A 24067-nucleotide genomic window follows, 5' to 3' on the forward strand; every position below is an offset into this window, starting at 1 on the left:
CCCCCCCTGACGGACTCAAAATGACTGCTGGCGCCCTTTTCAGCTTTTTACCACTTTTTACTTATTCGCGATTATTGACTTTTTCATTGCGCTCTCAAATACCTATTGACATTTGTCACATTTTGTTTTTTGGTGTAATTTTCTGACAAAATGGCGATGACACCTATTTATTCTTCGTTTATCTGCAAATTAGCAAGGCCCGGAAAGGGTCATTTCCGGCGATCTAGGGAGTATTTTTAATTAAAAAAAATCTGTACGCTCCGCGCCAACTTGTGGTGGCGCTCCGCTTAGATAGTGTCGAAAGCGCCCCCGGCCTACAGACCATTCTCGCCCCCTGACTAATACCCCTAGCTCCGCCACTGGGGGAGGGGCGTTGATGGAGTGATGTGTATACGCAAATAAGATAATACAATAAGAGTTATAAAAGGTAGCCTACTAAATATCAGGCTGCATCAGTCCAATCGAATTTCTGCAAAATGCCCTTTGACGTCGGTGCCCCCCCCCCAGATTAAAAAGATTAAAAGTGCTTCCGTCGCCCTTGGGTGCAACATAGAACTTATGCAAAAGTCATAAAACTGTTATTCGTTGAGGGTTCGTATATGCACATAAATCAATTTTTCAGGAAGTAACGAGTGTGCGATCAACAGATTGAAATTCTCCGTCTCTGTTATATGTGTAACTAATGTGTGTAGACTCGCTATACGAGGGAACAAGAAATTTGAAAATAGCTACAGCTTCCGTTATATATGCTTTGCCCCTGGAGTAGGTAGCTCTTATGTACGTCGGGTCTGAGATACATTCCATAGAATTAACGAGTTTGCAAGTTACTATTCAAGTCGGACTCAACAAGGCAAGTCATTCGATCCGTCTCGAAATCGCTCTACCCCGCCCCAACCCTTATTTATTCATTATAAACGTACGCCCCGGCATTAGCTGCCCCGGGGTACAGGCTTTGGTCTCTTTTCAATTAGACACAACTCCCACATGTTTTGCTGTCTGGTTCAGCTGGTAACTAAGTCATGGGGTTGTCAGTGGGGCCCACGTCAGTCCCAATGATTAGAAATAACTTGGGTCATCGTTACATAGTAAATTAGCCCATCATACATTTACACTTTGATTAGTTTACATCCGGGCTTTTTTTTTGTGCTAAAGCATGGCTTGTTGTAGCAACACAGGCTCGTTCACATGTAAGAGTAATAACGATGGCGACATAAAATGAATAAGAAAAATAAGTAGAAGTAACAACAATGGCTTTGAAGTTGAATTGCGTGAGATAGGGGCTGATGAACTGGATTTAATGCTTTTCAATGCAAGCTTCCATCCCGCGCGTCTTAGAAATAGATATTGGCTGATCCCCTCATTTCGTCTTTAAATTTAGCTTTTTCATTGCTGGAGTTTTATGTAATCGATCGAGTTTCCGCATTTTGTAGTTAAGTTATATTTCCAGAAGATATCAACATATATTATTTTCTCCATTACAATGTATGGCTATCGAGATATTTTTGAATGGGAATTTCCCGTAGAGTTGCTAAGGCATGGCTTGTTGTAGCAACACAGGCTCGTTCACATGCTAGAGTAATAACGCAAAGTCTCCCCGTGAAACAAGACTGTATTTGAACCATTTAAATTCATACGTTGCGAACGAGCCTGGAAGTGAACATTCTTCTGCTGTTCGCTTTAGCCTACCTATGCAACGCACTTCAACACATTATCTCGAGATTTAAACCTCATATAGTCTTACTAAATTACACAAGACGCACTGAAGGTACTACTCTTCGTACAAAAAAATATTGCTTGAATATTATTGTGATATAAAGAGTTCTTTTTAGAACCAATTCCGAAGAAGAGGAGTCGCCGAAATAAAGTGCTTTCGATATAGCCTAGGCCTATGCTAAATTAGTCTTACTTAGGCATGCTTTAGTGTAACGTTAGGCTTCCAGGTAAAACTTACTGTAATGTGCTAACGCTGTGAGGCCTCCCATAGGCTGTAGCTGTCTTTGGTATTGGCTGTAGCCATGGTAGGCCTATAACCAATGTTAAGGCCTATCTTATACCCCAACATAAGATTGCAGTTTGTTTAGCTTTGTGTCGTTGATACAGCACAGTCGGTAGACTGTTGTGCAGTAGCCTAGGTATTATATTAATATAAAGGTGGCAGACGTGAAGCCTCCTTTTTACTTGACAGCTTTAGTTTAACACAGTAACGTTCTTAACGGTCTTTAGGCTTAGGCTAGTTTCACTTACGTTAACTAGTATAGCTTTAGGCCAAAAAAGGCCTGTATGCGTTACCTTACCATGTTTACTAAAAATACTAAATAAAAATACTCATGCATAAACTGAAGGCTAAGCATAATCACCTACTGTACTATAGGCCTACAGTAGCATAAATGTATTATAAGTTCTACCTCTGGCCTACCACATTTTAAATGGCATAAGTTTAGCCGTGGCAATCGCAGGATTTGTAGGTTGTAGAAAAAAGTGTGAATAACAAGGCAAAGTCAGCATATTCATTATAATACTTTTAATAGGAATAATTGATTGAACAATCATACTGTTGATTTTTATTATGAAAATCTTAAGCCTATACTGAGGTCCCACTTGGCTAATATTAATAAACTCAAAATCAATGCTATCATCCAAATAGCCTAGCCCTTTATGTTATGCAAAATGTGTATATCTATAGGCCTAGTTCTTCCGTCACTGTCATATAGTGAATTGCATGTATCAAAATTTTTAGTTTGAATTCAGTTTGCTCTCTTTCCTTCAAAGAACAAAATGCCATCAGCTGGTGCGGTCTCAGCGCCGTCTATTTTACCACTTCGGATTCCTAGAGCTGGGACAACATCCAATCAGATTGATACCAACACCTTGGTTGAGATCAAATCAGGTAATCTTATAACTTGAATGAATTTCATGAAGCATTAATGACATGGGACTCAAATTAAAAACATTGCACAAGTGTAAAGGATGAATTTTGCCACAAAGTTAGTTTAAAAGATATGTTGTATATAGTGCAGTTTGTATAGCATTCCATCTCACTACTTCTTTCATACTCACAAAATGACCTTCTGAAAGTAACCCTCTGAGGCTCATCAATAGAAATAGCTGGACTACTAAGTATAATACAGAGACGACCAGTATGTCAGTTTCTCAGGTGTAACACAAAACTCAATATTAGTAAATGGTGTTGAATGTCAACCAACAGTGTTCTGTTGTTGTTGTTATGAAGCAAACAGAACATGTTTTGGTTGAGCTACAAGAATTTCTAAACAATAGATTAATATTAAAGTTGTGTTATGCATACCATAATGAAAGACAGACAAACCAATTGCCTATCCTGATGGCCTAACCTTTTGGACAGAGGAGACGTTGACATCATTATCAGCTTAGGCTTAAAGGGGCATTCCAGAGGCTAATATATTGTAAAGTTGAGCATAGATCTTGACATTGAAACAAACTAGCTCTTGAAACATTACTGGCACTCCATAGCCTTCTCTTTTTTCTTTGAATATGACATATCAAGCCAAAAATGTACCTATGGTCATCCTTTAAGTTATGCACTTATGGGTTGAAACTCATAACTTTCATTAGTGAGAAGTGGTCAGCTAAATTCATTATATCAGCAATCTTAGAAGGTCTACCAAAGTTCGCATTTGTCCTACGAGCTGCTTAATCAAATAGTCCAGCTTGCCGTCAGTATGACTTTTAAGGTTGCCATTCAAAATTCAGAGTATACGACAGCCTACTCTGCATGTACCATTTGGCCACTTGGAACGTAACATCGAAAGGGAAATCAAGTTTTTCTAATTTAACTTCAATGAATTTAGAAAGCTGTTTGATCCAAATATTTCCAATATTCTTTTTTGTTGTCCTATATGGGACATATGGACCATGGTTGTACTCAGAACATTTATAAATTACATAAATTTTCATATTTTTTCCAACAGAGACGCCAGGAGCTGTCATTTACTTCACATCAAACGGTCAAAAACCCAATCCATATGTCAGAAACAGCAAAACAACGATCAAGTACAAAGGACCATTTTTACTTAATGATGGCAAGAGGGCTATTAAAGCTATGGCCATTTCAAGGTAGGAGATATAATCTATCTATATCTATCTATATATGACAGATATTGACAAAATAAAAAATTCCTTACATTATTAGCCCTCTACCTTTCATATCTGTCTGTCCTTTTGGCATTCATACTATAGAGATGGACGCAGGGAGAGTATGGTTGTGAGTAAGACATTTCTGGTGGAGTGGGCAGAACCAGAGGCTTCAGATGAACGTGATGACGACGAGCAAAGCTTCATTATGGAGGAGCGCCGGCCGAGAAGTTCACTTAGGGTGAGCATGTTTACATTTCTTAATCCCTACCTATACATTTACTTGCTTCTTGCAGTGCTTGCATCTCAGCTTGTAACCTCTGTGAGTAGCCTTTCATATAGTATAGACAGTAAAAACATATGGTGCAGATGCCATGAAGAATTTTTCCTCACCCATTCACTTGCAAGTTTAATCCAGGTTACCCTAACACTGTCAGATGATCTTAAAGTTTCTGGATGCCTTGGTTGGCTCAAATTGATATTTAACTTCACATCATCCATGATGCACTGTCAAATTACTCCAGTGTTCTAAAAAGTATTAATATAGTAGAGATTTATTCAACCTTTAAACGCTTCAAAATTATGTAGGTCTCTGACCTGCAATTTCACTTGGCATATATTATCTGCAGGTAGAACCATGTATAGCGGAGATGCATTTGACATTTGACATTTGGTAATTTCTTATTATTCTTTTTATTTTATTTTATTTTTTTAAACTAATCTATAAGCTTCTGTTTATTTCTGATACAGCGGTCCTTTGCTGATGTAGAGGATGTCGTCGATGCTACAAGATCATCGAATGCCTTAGCTTTGGCTAGCACTTATGTAAGACATACAATTCTCCACTAACAAACTCTGGAATTTTTAATCAATTTAAACGTACTCTATCAATTTGATTGGGCTGTGAATTGTTTTACAATACTGTTGTGTCACAGAACTTGCATATATTCCTTTGTATGTTATTCATGCAGTTATCCAGTTTGGCAGTTTCAAGAAACTTTTTTGCAAAAATAGCTCAACTAGCTAGCATTCCACAGAACCATTAAATCATCTCTAGAGACTTCCTACTTCATAACTTTCCCATTTCAATTGATTTGTATAAATGATATGAGCAGTATAAGCTGCTATTTAACAGTCTGTGATATTACGGTAGTGAAGGTTCCCATAGACACACATTTGTGCACATACTGTACACCATGGTGGCTAGGATCATACAACTAAATACCCTGTGACTGAAAGTTTGGCCCTGTTACTGCTTGACCTTTTGACCTGTGTTGTGCAATATACCTCCTCCAAGGTGTAAAGTCTCTGAATACGAAGCGCATTGTCAAACAAAGGTTATAAATGTTAACGCCTGACTGTTGTATATATATCATTTCATGTTCAGCCATCTTTGAGAAGCTCTGTTCCCTCGATGCCTTACTCAGCCTGGGGATCCCAGCCTGTTAGGAGTATGCAGACATCTCCAGACTATCTCTTTCAGTGAGTGACTCAATCCAATATTAATTGACTTAAATGTCCCTTTCAAGATCAGTATGATTGTCACACACATATATCCAACAGGATTTAATAGGACACCTTGCAAACCTACGGTACAAGGTTCGTGGGAGATTAAATGTTCCTGCAGTAATTCACCATGGCAACAATAAAATGAATTATAAAAGGAAAAAAAGGGTTGCCAAAAAAAATATATATATGAAATGACCAAAGAGATGATGAATCCCCCAGCCTCCCCCCCCCCCCCCTCTCTCACATAAAAACAGCCAGCAAAATTGAGCAAAAGAGTTCCGACTTTTCTTTATTTGAAACTACCTTTATGTATTCAGGATGTTCGGTTGTCTGCTGATGATAGTAATAAATTACCTGTACAGTATTACTGCCTATACATGTCTGCAGGAAATTCAGCAAGGTTTTCCAATCCTAATATGTCAAAGTTTAATTAATTTATCTCCCAGCAGCGCTAAAGTACAATAAGTGACAAAGCTGGATTATCTATATCAGTGTTATGAGATGTTATAACAGTTAACACCAAATTCTACTTACTCAAGTGGAAAACATGAGTTTGCAGGTATTTGCCCAGCTATAAGAAACTTAACTTGTACATTCAATCTAACAGGGATGGTATTACTGAGTTTTAAACTTTCTTTTTTTACCCTGTCAGCTATCACATGCATGAGGGGAAGCCAATGCCTCAACAGCCACCAGTCCAGAGAGCCCCTGCACCGGTAACAGTCAATGTAAGCCTTGTATATGCTTAATGCATATATATATCTTTGGTTACATTTTGATGCAAGTGAAATAACGTTTTATAAGAAAATGCACCTGAAAATTAGGCTAATTGTGTGTCACAGCTTGGACAAAGAATTATATTGCCACTGCTTGAATAATTTTTGCTTCCTTCCTATAAAAAATGTCTAATTTGCCATCAAGGCCTGCACGTTTCTTGTTTTAGTTTCATGCTTTCTGTATTTTTGTTCTGCTTTCAAGGCTATTGTTATATTTAGCTCTACTTTCGAGCCCTGTTCATACAGCTTTCAAGCCTTTACTACATTGTGTCATCTACAAGGCAATTGTGCTGTTGTTTTTTTTTCAAGCCTATCAATTCTGTGTTTTGCTTTTGTTTTCAAGCCCGTCGGGAATTACGGAGATCAGAACGGATGGGGGGCAGTACACGTGCCCTTACCGGCCTTCCTCAACCAGACCATCGGTACTCAAACAGTCGGTCTCTTTTACCCAACTCACGAGCAACTCACCCGTAAGGAGAAGGACGTGGAAGAAGTACGGATGCTTCGGGAATCCAGCACATCCACCACACCAAAGCCCAAACTGACAGACACAAGTCCCGGGAAGGGTTATTGGAAACGGCAGCTGGCTCACCTGTCTGCCCACTTGGAGGCTTTCACCCAGAAAGATTCAGAATTCAGGGCAGAGATCGGGGCTCCAAAAATGGGGAAGGTGAGCAAAATGGTGGATGTTATAAAACTAGAATATTGACTGAACTTCATTCTAGAAATATTGATCAGAAAAAGTAGAATATAGATCAGATAAAGTAGAAATATAGATCAGATAAATAGTAATATATATCAGATAATGTAGAAATATAGTCCGGATGAAGTAGAAATATAGATCACATAAGCTAGAAATACTAATCAGATCAAACATATTAAAATGAAGGAAAATTTCATAAATTTAGATTAAAAGTATTCTAAGGTCTGGTAACTCAATATGAACATTTTTTTCTCCAAACTTTTTAGAGTATAGTAAATTTGGAACAATTGGAAAAATGTAGGTTAACTTCAACATTTTATGCACAGACATTGAAGGTTGTTCTATTCATAGAAGAGCCAGTTTAACAGAGAAAAGAGGTAGTCAAAAAAAAGCTGTTCATCTTACAAAGTGAACTAAGAGTTCAAGTAAAATACCTTTATTTTAAATTTATATTTGAATAATTGCATGCGTGCATTGTGTCATATAACACATTTACTTACAATTTGTCATATGTTTTTGGTGCAATTTTAAAACCATTCACAGCTCTTTTTTAGTCGTACAATGTTTGGTTCTGGGATATATAATCCATCTTCCATATGATAACAGTTTTCGGCAACAGTGGTAGGACATGGGGAACTTGCATGTACCGCATCGTAGAAGTGTGCCATATCAAGAACGTTGCGACCAAAATGGATTGCGTTCTTTCTGCTATTAAGATAGTTTTGTTAATTTTGTTCCCATGACAACAGATCACAGCAGCCGCAGTGGAAGACGATGGCGTGGATGTCACGATTACTCTTAGCTTTGAATCAAAGGCTGAAACCACACCGGCTGTCAGACCTAACAGGGCCTCGGTCGCTAGACAAGGTCGGTTATTGCAAACAGTCTTCTTATAGTATATATCTGAAATATCACTACGAGCATTATTTTGAGTACCATGCACCTGATGTTTGAAAATGGCGTATAAGTACAGTATTGTGCTATGTGTATAAGTACAGTAGTTAATGATATAGTTATAGTAAGGACAATCCGGTCTGCTTCATCAGAATACTCTGTTGCATAATAGATACAACCACCTTACATAATGGTACCAATGAGGTGGCATGAACTTAGCCACATCATAAGGATGTTGTTGGACACTTATTTCACCTCATTTTGGTGGGTTTGTTGTAACTTTATTCCACCATACCGATATCCTTAATCACACTCATTTAAATACTGACCTATTCATCTAACCGTCATCATCATTAACTTTCTAACATTTTGTCCGCCTTCTCGCAGGTGCAATATCGATGAAGCAAACTGCAAAGGAAAGTGAAGCTGGTAAGTTTATTTCAAACAATAACAATTTACTTTCTTTGTCCTAAATATTACCATTGAATTTCCTTTCTCCGATATGGAATTGGTTCTCAGACCCCAAAATGTCATATGTCAAGTGTATAAACAGTTGGTTGTAGTTTCGATGGAGGAATGATGTAACACTGCTCAACGGATCCGTACATCTGGAGACAGTACCTAGTCTGCATCTTGTCCAGCCAGTTGGGACAATTTCCTAATGCTTTATACCTCTCTAAACTGTCCTCGCATGTCATGCTTGGAAGCACTGGTACTGACAGTATGAACAGTTCCTAATCTTACTCTGATGCTAATGCTAATACCACTCTATACTGTCCTTCCATATCATGCTTCAAAGCACTTGTACTGATAGTACAAACAGTTCCTAACCTTGATCTGATAGAAACATGAATATTCATACTGCTTGTACTGACACTACGAGTACTCTGAAACAGGACAAGACAGTACAGTATAGACGAAAATTTTAGGGAGATTTCGCCAAGCAAATGTAATGGAGTGTTTCATCATTCCGTAGATAATGCACACAGCTTGTTAGTTGTATAATTATCCTTTGTTTAGGTTTTCAAAAAAGTGACACCCAGTTAGATCTGGAAAAATTTGCAATGAAAAAGAAGACTTTTTTGTGTTAATCCAAATCTCTCTGTTCACCTTTATTTTTGACATTATTTTAACAACTTACTCATGAATTCATTACAGCCAAGTAAGGTTTCATACCCCTTATCTACATCCTATTGGGGTACGATAGGAGGCTTGTACCAAACAAAATTGACTTTTTTTTTTCGGTTCAAATGGTATTTTATGTTCAATTTTAACATGGAACTATTTCTTTTTTTTGTCAATTTAATATCAGACTCTGTTTATGGAAGAAGGAAAAAGAAACCACTGAGCAAGAAGCTAGCTGCCAAGAAGAAAGAAGAGGAGAAACTAACAGTAAGTAAAAAACAAGACAATAATAAAGTAGGCAGGGCTCTTGTGGTCAAGTGGTTAAGGCAGTGGACTCGTGATCGAAGGATTACAGGTTCGAGTCCTGGCCACGTCATTACGTTGTGTCCTTGGGCAAGGCACTTTATCTCCATTGCCTCTCTTCACCCAGGTGTATAAATGGGAACTTGCGGAGGTAACTTGTAAATATAGTTGCGTGTGCCGGTTTGTGACTGCATCCTATGTGAAGTCCCCCAGGGGACACATAGATGTGGGGGGTTAAGTTGTAAAGTCGTGCCCTTGGTCGCAAACAACACTGTAAAAATTCAATTTAAATTTTACTGATCAAAAACTGACTTCCAGCTATGTGGCATTTGAATTATGGTATGAATAATTCTTTGCTTTGAAAAATATTCTGTTTTGTAATGTTTTTTTGCTTTTATTTTGTTGTTTTTGCACATACATGTATGCATTTTGATTTGAAAGTCTTAAAAGTTTTGGGCTGGTTTATAATGGAATGTAAAACATGCTTTAAATTTGTAAGACAGAGTTTGATTTGATAATTATATTAATTTCATAATCTGTTGTATTGACCTCTCTGTAGCCGGAGGACAAAGCACTCTTCAGAGAGATCGGACCAAAGGGTGAGGGTAACCCAGATACCATCCAGGATTTATTGGATGAGGTCAGTATTCTCATTTCTTGATAATTAACATTTTGGGAATTTAGCCAGCGAAAAATACAAATTTACATGAATAACTGTTTTCTTGAAAGTTTCTGCAGTAATATAGAGCAGACAAATTAAGACACAATTCCAGTAGACCTTGTTCGTACGTACTCGATGTCACAGCTCTAGGTATCGTTTGAATGTTGTATAAATATATACGATGGTTAATATTCATATAATATATTGATTATTCATGAGCAAATGTATATTCATTAATCCAGGGAGCCAATCCAAAATGTTGACTTGTTTTTTCGATAAATTTTGAAATAGTAAAATCCATCTATCTATGTTATGAATAATTATGAATATTTTTTTTTTTTGCATCAGGGAGCAGACCCAAACGCAGAGAATAAGGACGGCGTCCCTGCGCTGATGGTGGCAGCCATGAATATTCATCTGGATGCGGTAGAGGCCCTACTCGAGGAGGGAGCTAAGATTGGTACCAAAGTGACCGGAAGGTATTGTTCGATATACCATTTAATCGTGATGAAATTTTGAAGCATCTCATTTAGGGGTGATGGTGGGACTCGAGGAAATTCTTGTACTCTTTGATTAGTTGTACCTCTGTTGTTCCTCTGTTGTAATCTTTAATGGAGCTGCCAAAGAAAGAAAAATTGAACTAGTTACCTCTGGATGGCTATTTGAAATGTAACCCCAAATTATCATTGGTTGTCTGTACTGGATTAACGATTATAGTATTGATTTCTGCTCCCCCATCCCCCTCCCCCCCAGGAAAAATTGGCATGAAAGAGCACACCTCTGGCATCTGAAAAGTTTAAAAGGTAGAAAAAAGAGTGACCTGAAAAAAATTGGTAATGCCAATGAGATTATGTAATTCCATTGTATGTGTATTCCCATAAAACAGTCCCAACACTTCCATTATATTTTTGTTTTCAGGCGAGGCAACACTGCCCTCCATGAGGCTGTGCTTCTTGGACCAGACGGACAAGAAGTCATTGAACTTTTACTCGAGAACAACGCCAATCCCAAGGCTAAGAACACGAAAGGGGAGACCCCCTACGACCTAGCAGTGAAGAACGGCTACCAGAGCATAGTGGCACTGTTTGCTTCAAGCATGGGCCAGGATATGTTGGACAAGATGTCTCATTCCAAGAAAGAGAGAGGAAAGAAGAAGAAGAAAGAGGAGAGCGAAGAGGAAGAGGAGGAGGATGAAGAGGAGAGCGAAGAAGATTCACCACGGCCCAAAAAATATAAAGAAAAACTGCCAAAAGTAGGTTGAATATTTGCTATTAAAAGAAAAGTTTAGCCCCCATTTAGGTCATAGAGCAGTAAAGGGTGGCAGTCTGTTGTTTTAGATAACACCCTATGAAGGCAACATATTAATTACTTGTAAAACATCATTTAAAGACTGGTTTTACACCCACTGAGCAGTATAAGCTCCCTTAGACTGCTCCCTCCCTTCCCCTTCCCCTCCCATAATATGCAAAAGAGTTTTGACCGAGGTACAAGTGGTACTTCCTTTTGTCTGTATCACTTCACCCTGACCAGTAACTTATTAAAACATACGGATGTGCAGTAGGAATCTTGATATGGCCTTAATTAAGTTCATCTTTTTCAAAAATGGCATATGCAGCTTTCGTTTCAGACGATTAACAAACATAAGAAAAAAATAACCATTAGCATTGAATTTTGAAATGAATTCCAATTTTTATATCACTTATGTAGACCTCAACATCCCCTTCCCCGCTCCCTGCCCCTCCCCCTCCCCTTCCCTCCCTCAACATGATTTTTTTGTGATCCTTCAGATAGTTTGTGATTTGCAATTGACTAATTTTGGGGAATCTTTTATGTTTAATATAAGTGATAGTCACAAAAGTCACCTTTATGGCATGTTTAAATTGAAACCATGTTCGACACATGCCTTTGCTGCTACTAGTCCATGGATAAATTATGTCATCTCAATGTATTGTACCTATCTACAGGACAAAGGAACTGTTTATCCTTCTTCAAACTTAGACGCTCAAGCCGATGCTGAAAAATTGAGGAAAGCCATGAAAGGATTCGGTGAGTAACGTAGATGAAACCATAAAAATGGGTTTGTTATATTTACAGTTTATTTATAGATTTTGTATTTTCCGATTGTCATTCCATCACAAACTTGTTCGTTTGTTATTTTGGTCTTACTCTAACGACATTTTGTTTCACATTCCTGTTTTTTGTTTTATCCATCAGGTACCGATGAAAAGGCGATTATCGAGGTACTCTCTCAACGTTCAAACTTTCAGAGGCAGAAAATTAGTAAACAGTTCAAGCAGATGTTTGGCAAGGTTGGTACATATGATGGACATTGAAGAAGTTGTCGAATTTTAAATGTTGGAGGAATTTTCTTACTCTGATTAATTTCCCCTTCCCTGCATCTTCTCCCTCCCCTCCCCCTCACCCTCCCTCCCCTCCCCTCCCTCCCCTCCCCCTCCCTCCCCTCCCCCTCCCCCAACATGATTTGTGATCCCTCAGATAATTTATGATTTGAAATTGACTAAGTTTGGTTAACCTTTGATGTTTAATATAAGTGATAGTAAAAAAAGACAAGGTTGCTACATATGGTGGACATTGAACAAGTTGTCTAATTTTACAAGTTGGAGGTGAGAAAGTCACCGTATCTTGCATGACCATGAAACCAGGGATCAAGCCCCACTTTCAGTCGAGAAAACCCAGAAAGTGTAACAGAACAGGTTTCATGAGAATTTCAGCTTTTTATATATAATTATAAATGTAAATGAATATTGTAAAATTTTGGAGAAGAGTACAGAAATTTATGGCTAGAATGAGATTCAAACCAGTGACCAACTCTGGCTTACAAGCCCAGCCCTCTTACCAACTGAGCCACCCAACCCTGAGTTTATGGCGATCCCTATATAGCCATTTCTTTGCTGGGGGCGCCAGTCAGAAACCACAGTACCTCGCATTACCCGAAAACCAGGGTTCACTACACAGTTTCAATCGATACAACCTAGTAAGTTTCTCCCAGTCAGTTTTCTATGATTCATTTTCTGATAAGACTAATATTTTAAAGTTTATTTTTTTCTTCCCTGTTTTGTTATTAGGACCTTGTGAAGGAATTGAAGGGAGAGCTGAGTGGTAAATTGTGGGATGTGGTAGAGGGCCTCCTAATGACACCAGAGATGTATGATGCCTATCAGCTACATAAAGCTATCAAGGTAAGACAAATCAGTCAGAAAATGTACTTTATAATCATGGTTATATTACCAGTTTTATTTCTCTCGATGTTTTAAGGGGTGGATGGATGCTTTTGAAATGCTCTTAAATATGGAAACAAATAATGTATAAAGTATTGCAGCCAAGGTACATCCAGATAATTTAGTAGTAACACAGAAGATTGACAAGAGTTTTGTTGAAATTGTCGGAGGGAAAGGCATCTTGGACTATGTGAACCCTGCTCGGTTGTTGGAAGATGCAAAAGGTATCCAATTTTTAAATGAGAACGATAATCTCATCTGGGAAGACCACTATCCTAGATTTGTAGTCCTGTTATCAGCAATGACACCCACCAATGTGTTATCTCACATATCAGCATAGGCATGGGAAGTTGTAGTGGAATCTCAAAATTTTTGTTTCTTACCAATTTTTGTATGTCTTATGATATCATGGTTGTTGATGTTTCGATCGTTACTCGTTTTGTTTTCTTTTTTGCTAGGGTCTGGGCACGGATGAAGATACTCTGATTGAGATTATATGTACCAGAACAAACAGCTCCATTAAAGCCATCAAGAAGGCCTATCAACAAGGTAAGGGTACTTAATAAGAAACCTCAATTCATACTCTCTCCTCCCTCCTTCCCTCCCTCCTTCCCTTCCCTCTCTCCCCTTCCTCTCTTCCTCTCCATCCTCCTCTACCTCCCTCTCTCTTCCCCTCTTCCTCCCCCTTTCCCTCCCCATTTCCCTCTCCCTTTCCCCTCCCCCTCTCCCTTCCCTTCTCCCTCCCTTCTCCCTCCCCCTCTGTCTGTCCCTCTCTCCCTATCATCCTACACTGAATCCTGTCATCCTTCACCAAAGGTCTCCATATGCACAATTTTTTGCTGACTTCATGTTTGTTTGTTTAGTTCTTGCTTGAATAGTTTGCTCAGTTCAAACTGTCAACCAGATTTCCCAAAGTAGGATTGAGTTTCTCCAGAACGTGAATTTCCAGTCGCTTTCCAATATCAAATCACGAAGTATTGTTTCCTTCTCAATGTGTTTATGTATTTTGATACAGAATCAGGGAAGTATTGTTTCATTCTCAATGTGTTTATGTACTTTGATACAGAATCAGGAAGTATTGTTTCATTTTCAATGTGTTTATGTATCTTGATACAGAATCAGGAAGTATTATTTCATTCTCAATGTGTTTATGTATCTCGATACAGAATTAGGGAAGTATTGTTTCATTCTCACTGTGTTTATGTATCTCGATACAGCTTACGGTAAGAAGTTGGAAGATGATGTCAGCGGGGATACCTCTGGACACTTCCAGCGGTTATTGGTGTCGGTCTTAGAGGGCGCTAGACCTGAGGATGATGAGGTTGACCCCGGCAAGGCCAAAGAAGATGCAGCAGTAAGTTCACTGTTGTTGATGGTTTGGAGCCAAATAAATTTAAAAACTAGAGAAAAATATATTTATGTTTTTAATGGGGAAAGGACAGTGTTTTAGTGACAGAGTTAAAAAACTTGTATATATTCAAACTACAAATGGACAGTGCAATGTTTAAGTACAAGCAGCTTTTTTTTTTCTCTTACTGTTGTTGATGGTTTGGAGCAAAATAAATTTAAAAACTAAAGAAAATTATATTTATGTTTTTTTATGGAAAGGACAGTGTTTTAGTAACAGTGTTGAAGTAACTTGTATATATTCAAACTACAAAAGGACAGTGCAATGTTTAAGTAAAAGCAGCTTTTTTCTCTTTTGCTGGTCACCAATTTGATCATATCTTCCAAGATTTTACTCAAACATTATTTATGATGTTAAATATCATTTTTTGGACAAAATTCCTTGATGGTGGGTGGCTATGAAATAGTTTACCTCAGCAGAATGATGGGTGACCATTATGTGTTAAGGCAGATTGCAATTCAGTGCAATATCAGGGGCGTATCCAGGGGGGGCGCAACAGGCGCGCGCCCCCCCTATTGGCCGTCACAAAAAAAAAAAAAGTTTAGCCAAAAAAAAAAAAAAAAAAAAAATTGATGACGACCTTTATGTGAGATGTCGGTGATGCTCAACCCCCCCCCTCCCCTCCCGTATGCTTTATTTTTTGTTTGCCAAAAAAAGGTTCTGGCGAAGTTCGGAAACATAGATGGTAATTGTGTTTGTATTATCACTATAAACACTAAATGACATGCCAGCCATACTAAATTGTGCATTTTGTGTCCATATTTACTGGAAATGTTGCTTATTATTAAGGTCGAAAAATGGATCACATATGGCCATGGGCGGCGATCCTGGGTGGAGGGGGGATATATCCCCCCATGAAAATGGGTGGAGGGGATGTAATGCACCATATCCCCCCCCCCACCAAATGCCAGGGATAAGAATATTTTCATGCCTACATTTATGCATCTTCGTTAATGTACGGCTCTTTTTTAGCTTCATTTCTCGCCTACCATAAACGCAGTGCGATCTTTTCAAATAAAGCGTCTTTATAAAGCAAAAATAGTTGACTCTAGGCTTCATTGGCCCTATAACAACAAAATGTATTATTGCGCCCACGGTATTGATATAGTACATATATGCACCCTCATAGTATTCATATAGGCCCTATAGTAGGCCTACACACGTACATGTTCCCTCGAACTGCTGAAAATCTCATGTAACCAGGGTAATGCTTAATACACGTTTTACCTGGATGCCCTAGCAATCGGTACCTAGGAATGTAACTATGTGTAATTGTGTATTGCATGTGTATAGGCCTATAATAGCCTGCATGAGGCCATTTTCTTCATCGAATAATATAACAGAGCTCTCGAACATTCTAACGTTGCGCCTGAAACAAGATTGACAGGGGCAATTTTCCCAAAATAACACCCGAAATTTAAAAAAAAGTATTTTGGATCCTGATTATGAGATATTTCGGACATGACATCCCTATTTTAAAGTTGGGTATATGCCGCTTGGAAACCTCTGGAAGTGCCGTTTCCGGCCATCTAGAGGGTTTGTTAATCCCAAAATTTTCTTGTACGCTTCCCGCCAACTCATGGTGGCGCTACGCTTAGATAGTCAACAAGGTCATATCCCCCCCCCCACTCGGAAGTACGGATAGCCGCCCATGCATATGACACCATTTTGCATTTCAGCCCTTCTTTGAAAGCAAAAATTGTACACCCCTCCCCTTAGACCCATCCCCCAGGACGGCGATCATTCATGCCTGGCGCCCCCCCTATTGGAAAATCCTGGATACGCCCCTGAATATATAGTCTTCTTAATTTTTTTAAATAATGACAATATCAATAATATTAATCTCATATACCTTCTTTTCAATACAGGCCTTGTACAAAGCAGGTGAAGACAGCTGGGGCACTGATGAGTCTAGATTCAATGTCATTCTGATGTCGAGAAGTTACGCCCAGCTGAGGGCGACGTTTGCAGAGTATGGCAACGTATCCAAGCACAGCATTGAACAGGCCATCAAGAAGGAGATGTCAGGTGACCTGAAGAATGCCATGCTAGCTGTTGGTGAGTTGAATCTGCTAGAACCGACTGGTTGTTACTGTTCTGGTCGAGATGAAAGCATGTGTCCAATTATAGGCCGAGATGAAAGCATGTGTCCAAGTAATGGTCTAGATAAAAGCATGTGTCCAATTAATGGTCTAGATAAAAGCATGCGTCCAATTCATGGTCGAGATGAAAGCATGTGTCCAATTCATGGTCGAGATGAAAGCATGTGTCCAATTCATGGTCTAGATAAAAGCATGTGTCCAATTCATGGTCTAGATAAAAGCATGTGTCCAATTATTGGTCGATATGAAAGCATGCGTCCAATTCATGGTTGAGATGAAAGCATGTGTCCAATTATTGGACGAAATGAAAGCATGTGTCCAATTAATGGTCTAGATAAAAGCATGTGTCCAATTCATGGTTGATATGAAAGCATGTGTCCAATTCATGGTCGAGATGAAAGCATGTGTCTAATTATTGGTCGAGATGAAAGCATGCGTCCAATAAAGGTTTTGATCTCCACCAAAACAGTAACAAAGAAGGGAACACCTTTAGTTTTAGTCTGATGCTTTCTATTGCTCGATCTCAGTGAATTGGCCCAAACATTTGGCTAAAAGAGTATATCATTGTGATTGTGTGTCTACTTTCTACACAATAATGCTGAAAAAGTATGTTTAGACCGTTGAAATTGAATGCATAGTTGGGCTTTAGGTCGTGCTGTATAAGAACCGACATCTTCTTCAGAAGATCTGCTAAGACTAACAAATAATGTAATAATTAATTAGTAACGAATGCCTGCTGAACGATGATTCAGGATTGTGAAACTTTATGCATACATTATCATTCAGTAATTACAATAGGATAATTATCTATATGTCTTTGCTAGAAAGGTAATGGTTGATAAGTCTTCCACAAAGCATTTTTTAAAACTTAAAGAGAATTGTTTAAGTTATTCTGAAATGTTACTAAGAATTGTTTAAGTTATTCTGACAGTGTTGCAAAAATGTCTCCTTTTACCAGCTGTTTCAGTTGAAAAATTGTCTTAGAGAGATTATTGAAATTTTGATAGTTCTCTATATTGGTGTTAATATAACGTAGTGGATTGTATGTTAATTTGACCTGTGACCTTGTCAATTTCCTCTTTCTGTGTCTAATCCCCTCAGCCACTTATCAAGCTGAGATTATCAATTAGTTATAGGAAAAACAAACATCTCCTGGAATGATGTAAAAATGTCTATTTTATCTTTTATTTTTTATTCTTTTCATCCTTTTACAGTTAGGTGTGTCATGAATAAGCATAAATTCTTTGCTGACAAACTCTATAAGACAATGAAGGTAAATATATTCTTTCATCTGCTTTTGTTTCATTACTGTTGGAAGCTTTTAAAAGAATAATTTCCATTTGGCTCTATAACTTCAGATTATCTCTACTCTTCTAGTACTTGAAAAATTCATTATATAAACAAAATTGATGTGTTTGTTTTCATCACAAAAGTTTATTGTTACAGCACACTTTCTACAATCCCACTGATACTATCACTGTAAGATATGTGATTATTGTGTTGTAAGTTCCATTAATTGTAAAACACATTTAGCTTTGCATAGACAATAAAAGTAGCCAGTTATAACACAATTCATTGATCAGGACTTCCTTTCTTATCTGGAATTTAAACCTTTGTCTGTGATAAATCCAGGCTTTACTGCACATAGAAAGAGCATTTTTTGAATTTCTTCATTGCAGGGAGCCGGTACTGACGATGAAACACTGAAGCGTATTGTGATATCAAGATGTGAAGTAGACATGGAGAACATTAAAGGAGAGTACCAGACAGCCTACAAGGAAACTCTGGGGAAAGCAATCTCTGTGAGTAATAATATATTTAACAGCTGTGACGGAGGACCGATAATAAAAATGTATACTATTATTGACCACAGAATAATATCAAAAATGATTTTTTATTTTTTTTAAATTTTTTTTATTATAAATATATATATATTTTTTAACATGAGTATTTTATTTCATGTCTTTTTTTTGAGCAACAGAGAACATTTTACAAACATTAGAATTCAATGTATATGCTTTCAACAAGAGAAAGAAGAAAATGTTACCATGAATAGCAAGAACCAGTTATTATAAACTAAAAATAAAATGTTACAATTCTTAAATGCAGTATCTAAGGATCCATATGCAATCAGGGCACAAACCTTTCCTGTCTGCAGATATTTTTGCAACTTCTAACAAAAATGTTCATTTCGATGAAAAATATTCAGAGTAGGAAACTTTTGCGTCAAGTTCTTTTCACACGAATGTACCTTTTTTCATTATTAGTTAATGTATAAAGTTGAAGGAGAATTATTATATTGGAAGATCAGTTTCAGTTTTTAATTTTTACAAAGTATGCATAATACTTTAAAAAAAAAGTCTGTAAAGTATGATGGTAATGAAGCTTAAAATTGATTTTACTTATATACTAATAATGAATCATAAAATAATGTTAAAATCATTAATAACTTTAAAATGTAATATAATATCATTATTGCTATGAATGAATCATATCACAAGGTAATATAACACATGCATTAATTGTAGGGCAAACTATTTAGTTGTTAACACAGACAGATTCATATATCATAGTATCATACCAGAATACAAAATTTGTAATTCATAATGAAATTAAAACTTTTATGATGGAAGCTAGATAAAAATAGAAAACTCCACTGAATTGAAAATATGTTTATCTAGATGCGAAAGTTGTCATTAAGCTTTTTTTCGTCAACTTTTGGATCCTGGGTTGTGGTTATTGGTTGGCACATTTCCTGTTAAGAAATAGCATCATAATTGAAAACTTTGTCAAAAAACTGTGTTCATGAACTTGGTATTATTTTAGATATGTTAATGCATCCTGTGCACTGTCCATGTTATGATACTGTATCAAATGTTGTTTTCTTGTACACAGGGGGACACCTCTGGTGACTACAAGAAGATACTTGTGTCTCTGGTGGGCGGGGAGAACTGAGGTCTGGAACCATTAACGGCCCCCACACAGAGAGGATGGATGCCCCTTTAACGGCCCCCACGCAGAGAGGATGGATGCCCCTGTATTTTACAAACTGCCAGAAAGTTTGCTGGTTAACTGAGGTCTGGAACCATTAACGGCCCCACACAGAGAGGATGGATGCCCCTTTAACGGCCCCCACGCAGAGAGGATGGATGCCCCTGTATTTTACAAACTGCCAGAAAGTTTGCTGGTTGCCTCCCAGACAGCCTGGACTTTCCCTGAGTAATGTATAACAGAAGATATCACGACAGAGTGTGGTTAATGAAACAGCACATTAGCAGTTTCAGAAATTTAGTATGATTTCTGGTTCACCAGGTAACATTCTAACCCAGCCCTGTGTAGAACTCCTCTGGTTATCATTTTACATTTTCACCCATCCTCTCTGCATTTCCTCTCGAAATAAGTCTATTTTGGGTCGGTTGAGTGAATATGATATTTAAAGGAAGACAATGATGACAATTTTAGGAGTAATTTTTTCGGAAGAACATGTGAAATTTGTGTATTTTAGTCAATTTTCTTGCTCATTTCAAAAATATTTCAGAATGATTCATTCATGATCAGGGAAACTAGAGAAATTTTTCAATTAGTCTTTCACTTATTATCATGACGATTTTGCGGACTTCCATTTTCTTCCGCTTGTGAGAGAGAAGTCATGTCTCCAGGTTTGACTCTTATCATCTTTCTTTTCTCTTGTGAAAATCAAAAGATGTTTCTTTGATATCTGCAAACGCTAGACTAGTTGGTAATTAATTACACCTTTTTGCGTCAATGTCACTATGTCAATAAAATATCATGTTATAATGCTTGACCAAAATTTATATAAATGTAGGTGTAATGGAACAGCAATTACCATTGCATTTTCTACTGGCTGGTAGACTGTTTGAAGAGACTATAATCATAACACAAAAATTGCTAGATATCATGTCCCAATTGGCCAAATATTTCTCCAGTTTAAGAGGGATGTACTTGCATCGTATTCATAATTCTGTGACCATTTTTGTACCATAAATTTTAACTAGTTTTTACCCTTTTTTTTTAAAAGTTTTATAGACCCTTTCAATGTATTTTAGACACATCTTTAGTTTAGCTAAATGATAACATAAGTTGGTAGATATTTTTTTAGTATTTGTCATTGCTAAACATTAAACTGAAATTAGTGATTCAATGTTTGTATATTTTGGCACGGTTGTAAATTTTTTCTTTGTGAAAACGAAATATTGCATGTAACTTGGTCTGATAGCTGCGGTTTCAGTGTATCATATGGGGGTTATATGGTTCAGTTGTGGATTTGGTATTTGATATTTATTCTTATAATGTTTTGATTAATGTATTAAAATATATGTTCTTCCATAATTTTAAATTTCAACTCTCTTTTAGCAAAGTAGAAACTAAATTTCGAAAGTCTAGGTGTTCTTTTTTTCGCATTTGTCCAGGAAAGTGATTTTAGTGGCATTGTTTTTAGTGTTAGTTTATGAATACATATGCTAATTGTATCCATTTCAGTTTTAGCATTATGTGATTTCAAAATGAATTAAACTATTTTTGTAGTAAATAATAATTGTAAATTTATATACATAAACAAAGTTATTGTGTGGATGGCTGTGTAAAAGAATGATGTTCCATTCAACAGCCAGAAAAGAAAACTGGTAAGCATTGGTTACTGACAACATTCTACAAACGTATTAATGTTTTCTTTGATATTGTTGTTATCGTTACATCAGGTTGACAGTGATAACAATGGAAATGGTCATTATTTAGCTAGTTGCATTCTATGAGTGGAGTGGTGGAAGGTCCAGCTATTGTAAAATTCCTCATTAACTAAGTAAAGAGCCAATCCAATAGACTTCCCTCGAACGATATCAGGATTTTTAATAAAGCTAGCCTAACAAATACCAATTTGCTTTCAAAGGAGGCCCTTGAAATCACATTCCAACAGAAAATTGCTCTTTGCAAGAAAGTAACTAGCCTGTTTGCTCAGATGGATTCCTGGTCCAATATGCCAGTAATGCTAGATGGGGTAGTTCTGCTTCATAGCAGTGTAAATCAGAGGTCCATACTCACCCTCAGACTGTTAGCTGGTGTAAGAAGTTATTACTGATAGTGAGAGAGACAAGACTAAAGTAATTATTTTTATCTTATTGATAGTTCATAGAGTACCTACAATGTCATAAAATGCGCCTTGGCTATAAATATCTGCTGTTTCTATATGTAGGCCTTCTATGCACAGCAGGGCACAGTAAATGGATCAATTTAATGGTAAATTTAATAGGTTCCAAATTTCTAGGTTCCTTATTTTTTCTTTCATTCTTTCAGCTTGAGCTACACTTTTAAGTTATCGATGTTTTTATTGATCTTTTCACCCCTTTATATTTATACGACAGTGAAACCTTGATGCAACCTTAGAAGAGATAGGATAAAAAGTTATTTATTCTGCTCAGAGAAGGAATTGTTCACCTTGATTTTCAAACCTTGATTTCCAAACCTTGACTTTTATCAAAAAATTTCATAAGAATAGTTACTTATTTTACATTTATAAATTATATTCATTAATATCCGTAACCAATTTTTTCAAAAATGACCACTCTTTGCAAATGATGTAAAGTTTCTTGTCATTTATCTTAGTTGTGGAAAATAAATAAAAGACACTCTCCATTCTAACTGGAAATGCGGAAGTCTGTGCAAGGAAAATGAGGAAATACCAAGCCCGTTTTGATGTCATTTTAATGTTTTGGGGGTGCAGGAGATGTTAATGTACTGAATATTAATGTACAATTAATGTACAGTATATTAATGTACAATGTGCTACTTATTAATATCACTTAAGTTATCAGAGATGGTCATTAACAGCTATGGAATCCTGTAATGTCTTATTTCGTCCATTGTTTCGCGTACTGTTGAATATGCATATTATAGTTTGCATATTTATTTATATTATATGCATATTTATATATGCATATATTATATATATGCATATTTATATATTTATATGCATATATATATAAATATATATATACATATGTGCATATTATATTTTGCACATTTATTTATAATATATGCATATATATATATATATATGCATACATATATATATATATATATATGCATATTTATTTAGTTTTAAGTAGTGACGAATGTTTTTGAAACATCTATTGTTCTACATCCTTTAAACTTACAGCAATCAAATATAATTTATTCTCTGTAACTTAAATCTAGGCGACTGCTTATAAAGATATGATCTGTGATCAAACATTCAGTTGCAAATCAGTTAAATGATTTGGGACCGTGATGTATTTATTTTTTAACATTCGTTAGTACGCGAAACATGGCACGATTTGTGCCATGCATGTACATTCGGTGTTACTTAATATTCAAATCTTCACCTTGAATTGTGAATATTGATTATTTTTCATAGAGTGGCATTTTTTAGCAAAGACTCAAAACTTAAAGAAATGGAAATCAACATAAGACCTGTGTATTTAATAATGAACCCAACTTCCCTTTGTCTTTTCCTCCTCGTTAATTATGTTAATTTCCTGTATAAAAGGGTTTCTGCGCTGTTTGAATGTGTAGAAGAGAGAGTAACATTTGAGGACACACAGTCACCACAATCCCCCACGACTAAATTTGTAGGAAAAATGTAAGGTTTAAGTAAGAAACTTTAGAATCTATCCCTAAATATTCCATCAAGTATATCAAACTTTAAATTTATGAATTATTTTTTGTATATGTAATTATTTATATTTGTCATTCCAGTGTCAAAATGTTTCAAATAAATTTTTAAACAGTGGTTTGCTGTTCTCGTGGTATCTCTCATATCATCGCCTGCCATATGAGGACTCTTAAACAGGTCATCGGGATTGGCCCCAAATATGAACTAAACAACAACGCTAGCAGTTTCAAGTACTCTACAAGAGGCTCTGAACTTCCATATTATTTCTAGACACATAGGAGGGTTTAATTACACATTTTCATATCTCAAACATTCAGAATGCTTTGAGGGTGACAATAAAATCCTTTTAGAAATCTAAGCATTAGTGACCAATGACCATCATTTGATTATCTTGTGTAACCAAATGATTTTCGAGGTTTGTTTATAACGGTGCAATGCTTTTGAAATTCTTGATGTATTTAACAATTCATTTAACAATCAATTTACGAAACGGTCAATTTACCAGAAGCTCTTGATCATGTGCTGCACTGGAAAGCTTCGCATTCTCTCTTACTTTAGCTCAAACATGAA

The 24067-nt window shown here is 36.7% G+C and overlaps 1 protein-coding gene across 2 annotated transcripts; it reads left to right on the forward strand.

The window, feature by feature from the left end:
- The first annotated feature begins 1634 nt into the window (after positions 1-1634).
- On the forward strand, positions 1635-23614 carry LOC139970920 (uncharacterized). Of its 2 annotated transcripts, none has more exons than XM_071976999.1 (24): positions 1635-1765; positions 2770-2887; positions 3948-4092; positions 4216-4351; positions 4861-4935; positions 5498-5592; positions 6272-6347; positions 6739-7065; positions 7848-7965; positions 8380-8421; positions 9305-9384; positions 9980-10060; positions 10430-10560; positions 11000-11333; positions 12046-12127; positions 12296-12390; positions 13168-13281; positions 13779-13869; positions 14538-14674; positions 16597-16786; positions 18045-18103; positions 18510-18632; positions 19726-19797; positions 19953-23614. In XM_071976999.1, exons 2-23 carry the CDS (start codon positions 2776-2778, stop codon positions 19783-19785), a joined length of 2703 nt encoding a protein of 900 aa, XP_071833100.1. In that variant the 5' UTR covers positions 1635-1765; positions 2770-2775; the 3' UTR covers positions 19786-19797; positions 19953-23614. The 2 variants fall into 2 exon arrangements, with proteins under 2 accessions (XP_071833100.1, XP_071833094.1); XM_071976993.1 differs by lacking the exon at positions 19953-23614 and adding an exon at positions 19833-19900.
- Positions 23615-24067: the final 453 nt, after the last annotated feature.

This window comes from Apostichopus japonicus, chromosome 1, assembly GCF_037975245.1.
Source record: "Apostichopus japonicus isolate 1M-3 chromosome 1, ASM3797524v1, whole genome shotgun sequence".
NCBI lineage: Eukaryota > Metazoa > Echinodermata > Holothuroidea > Aspidochirotida > Stichopodidae > Apostichopus > Apostichopus japonicus.

What these genes read in the sequence shown, in the direction of transcription:
- LOC139970920 (XM_071976999.1), top strand. Translation starts at nt 2,776, where the DNA reads ATGCCATCAGCTGGTGCGGTCTCAGCGCCGTCTATTTTACCACTTCGG. An exon ending in CTGCACCGGTAACAGTCAAT is followed by an intron (nt 6,348 to 6,738) that starts GTAAGCCTTGTA and finishes TTTGTTTTCAAG; the next exon opens with CCCGTCGGGAATTACGGAGA. An exon ending in AACTCTATAAGACAATGAAG is followed by an intron (nt 18,104 to 18,509) that starts GTAAATATATTC and finishes TCTTCATTGCAG; the next exon opens with GGAGCCGGTACTGACGATGA.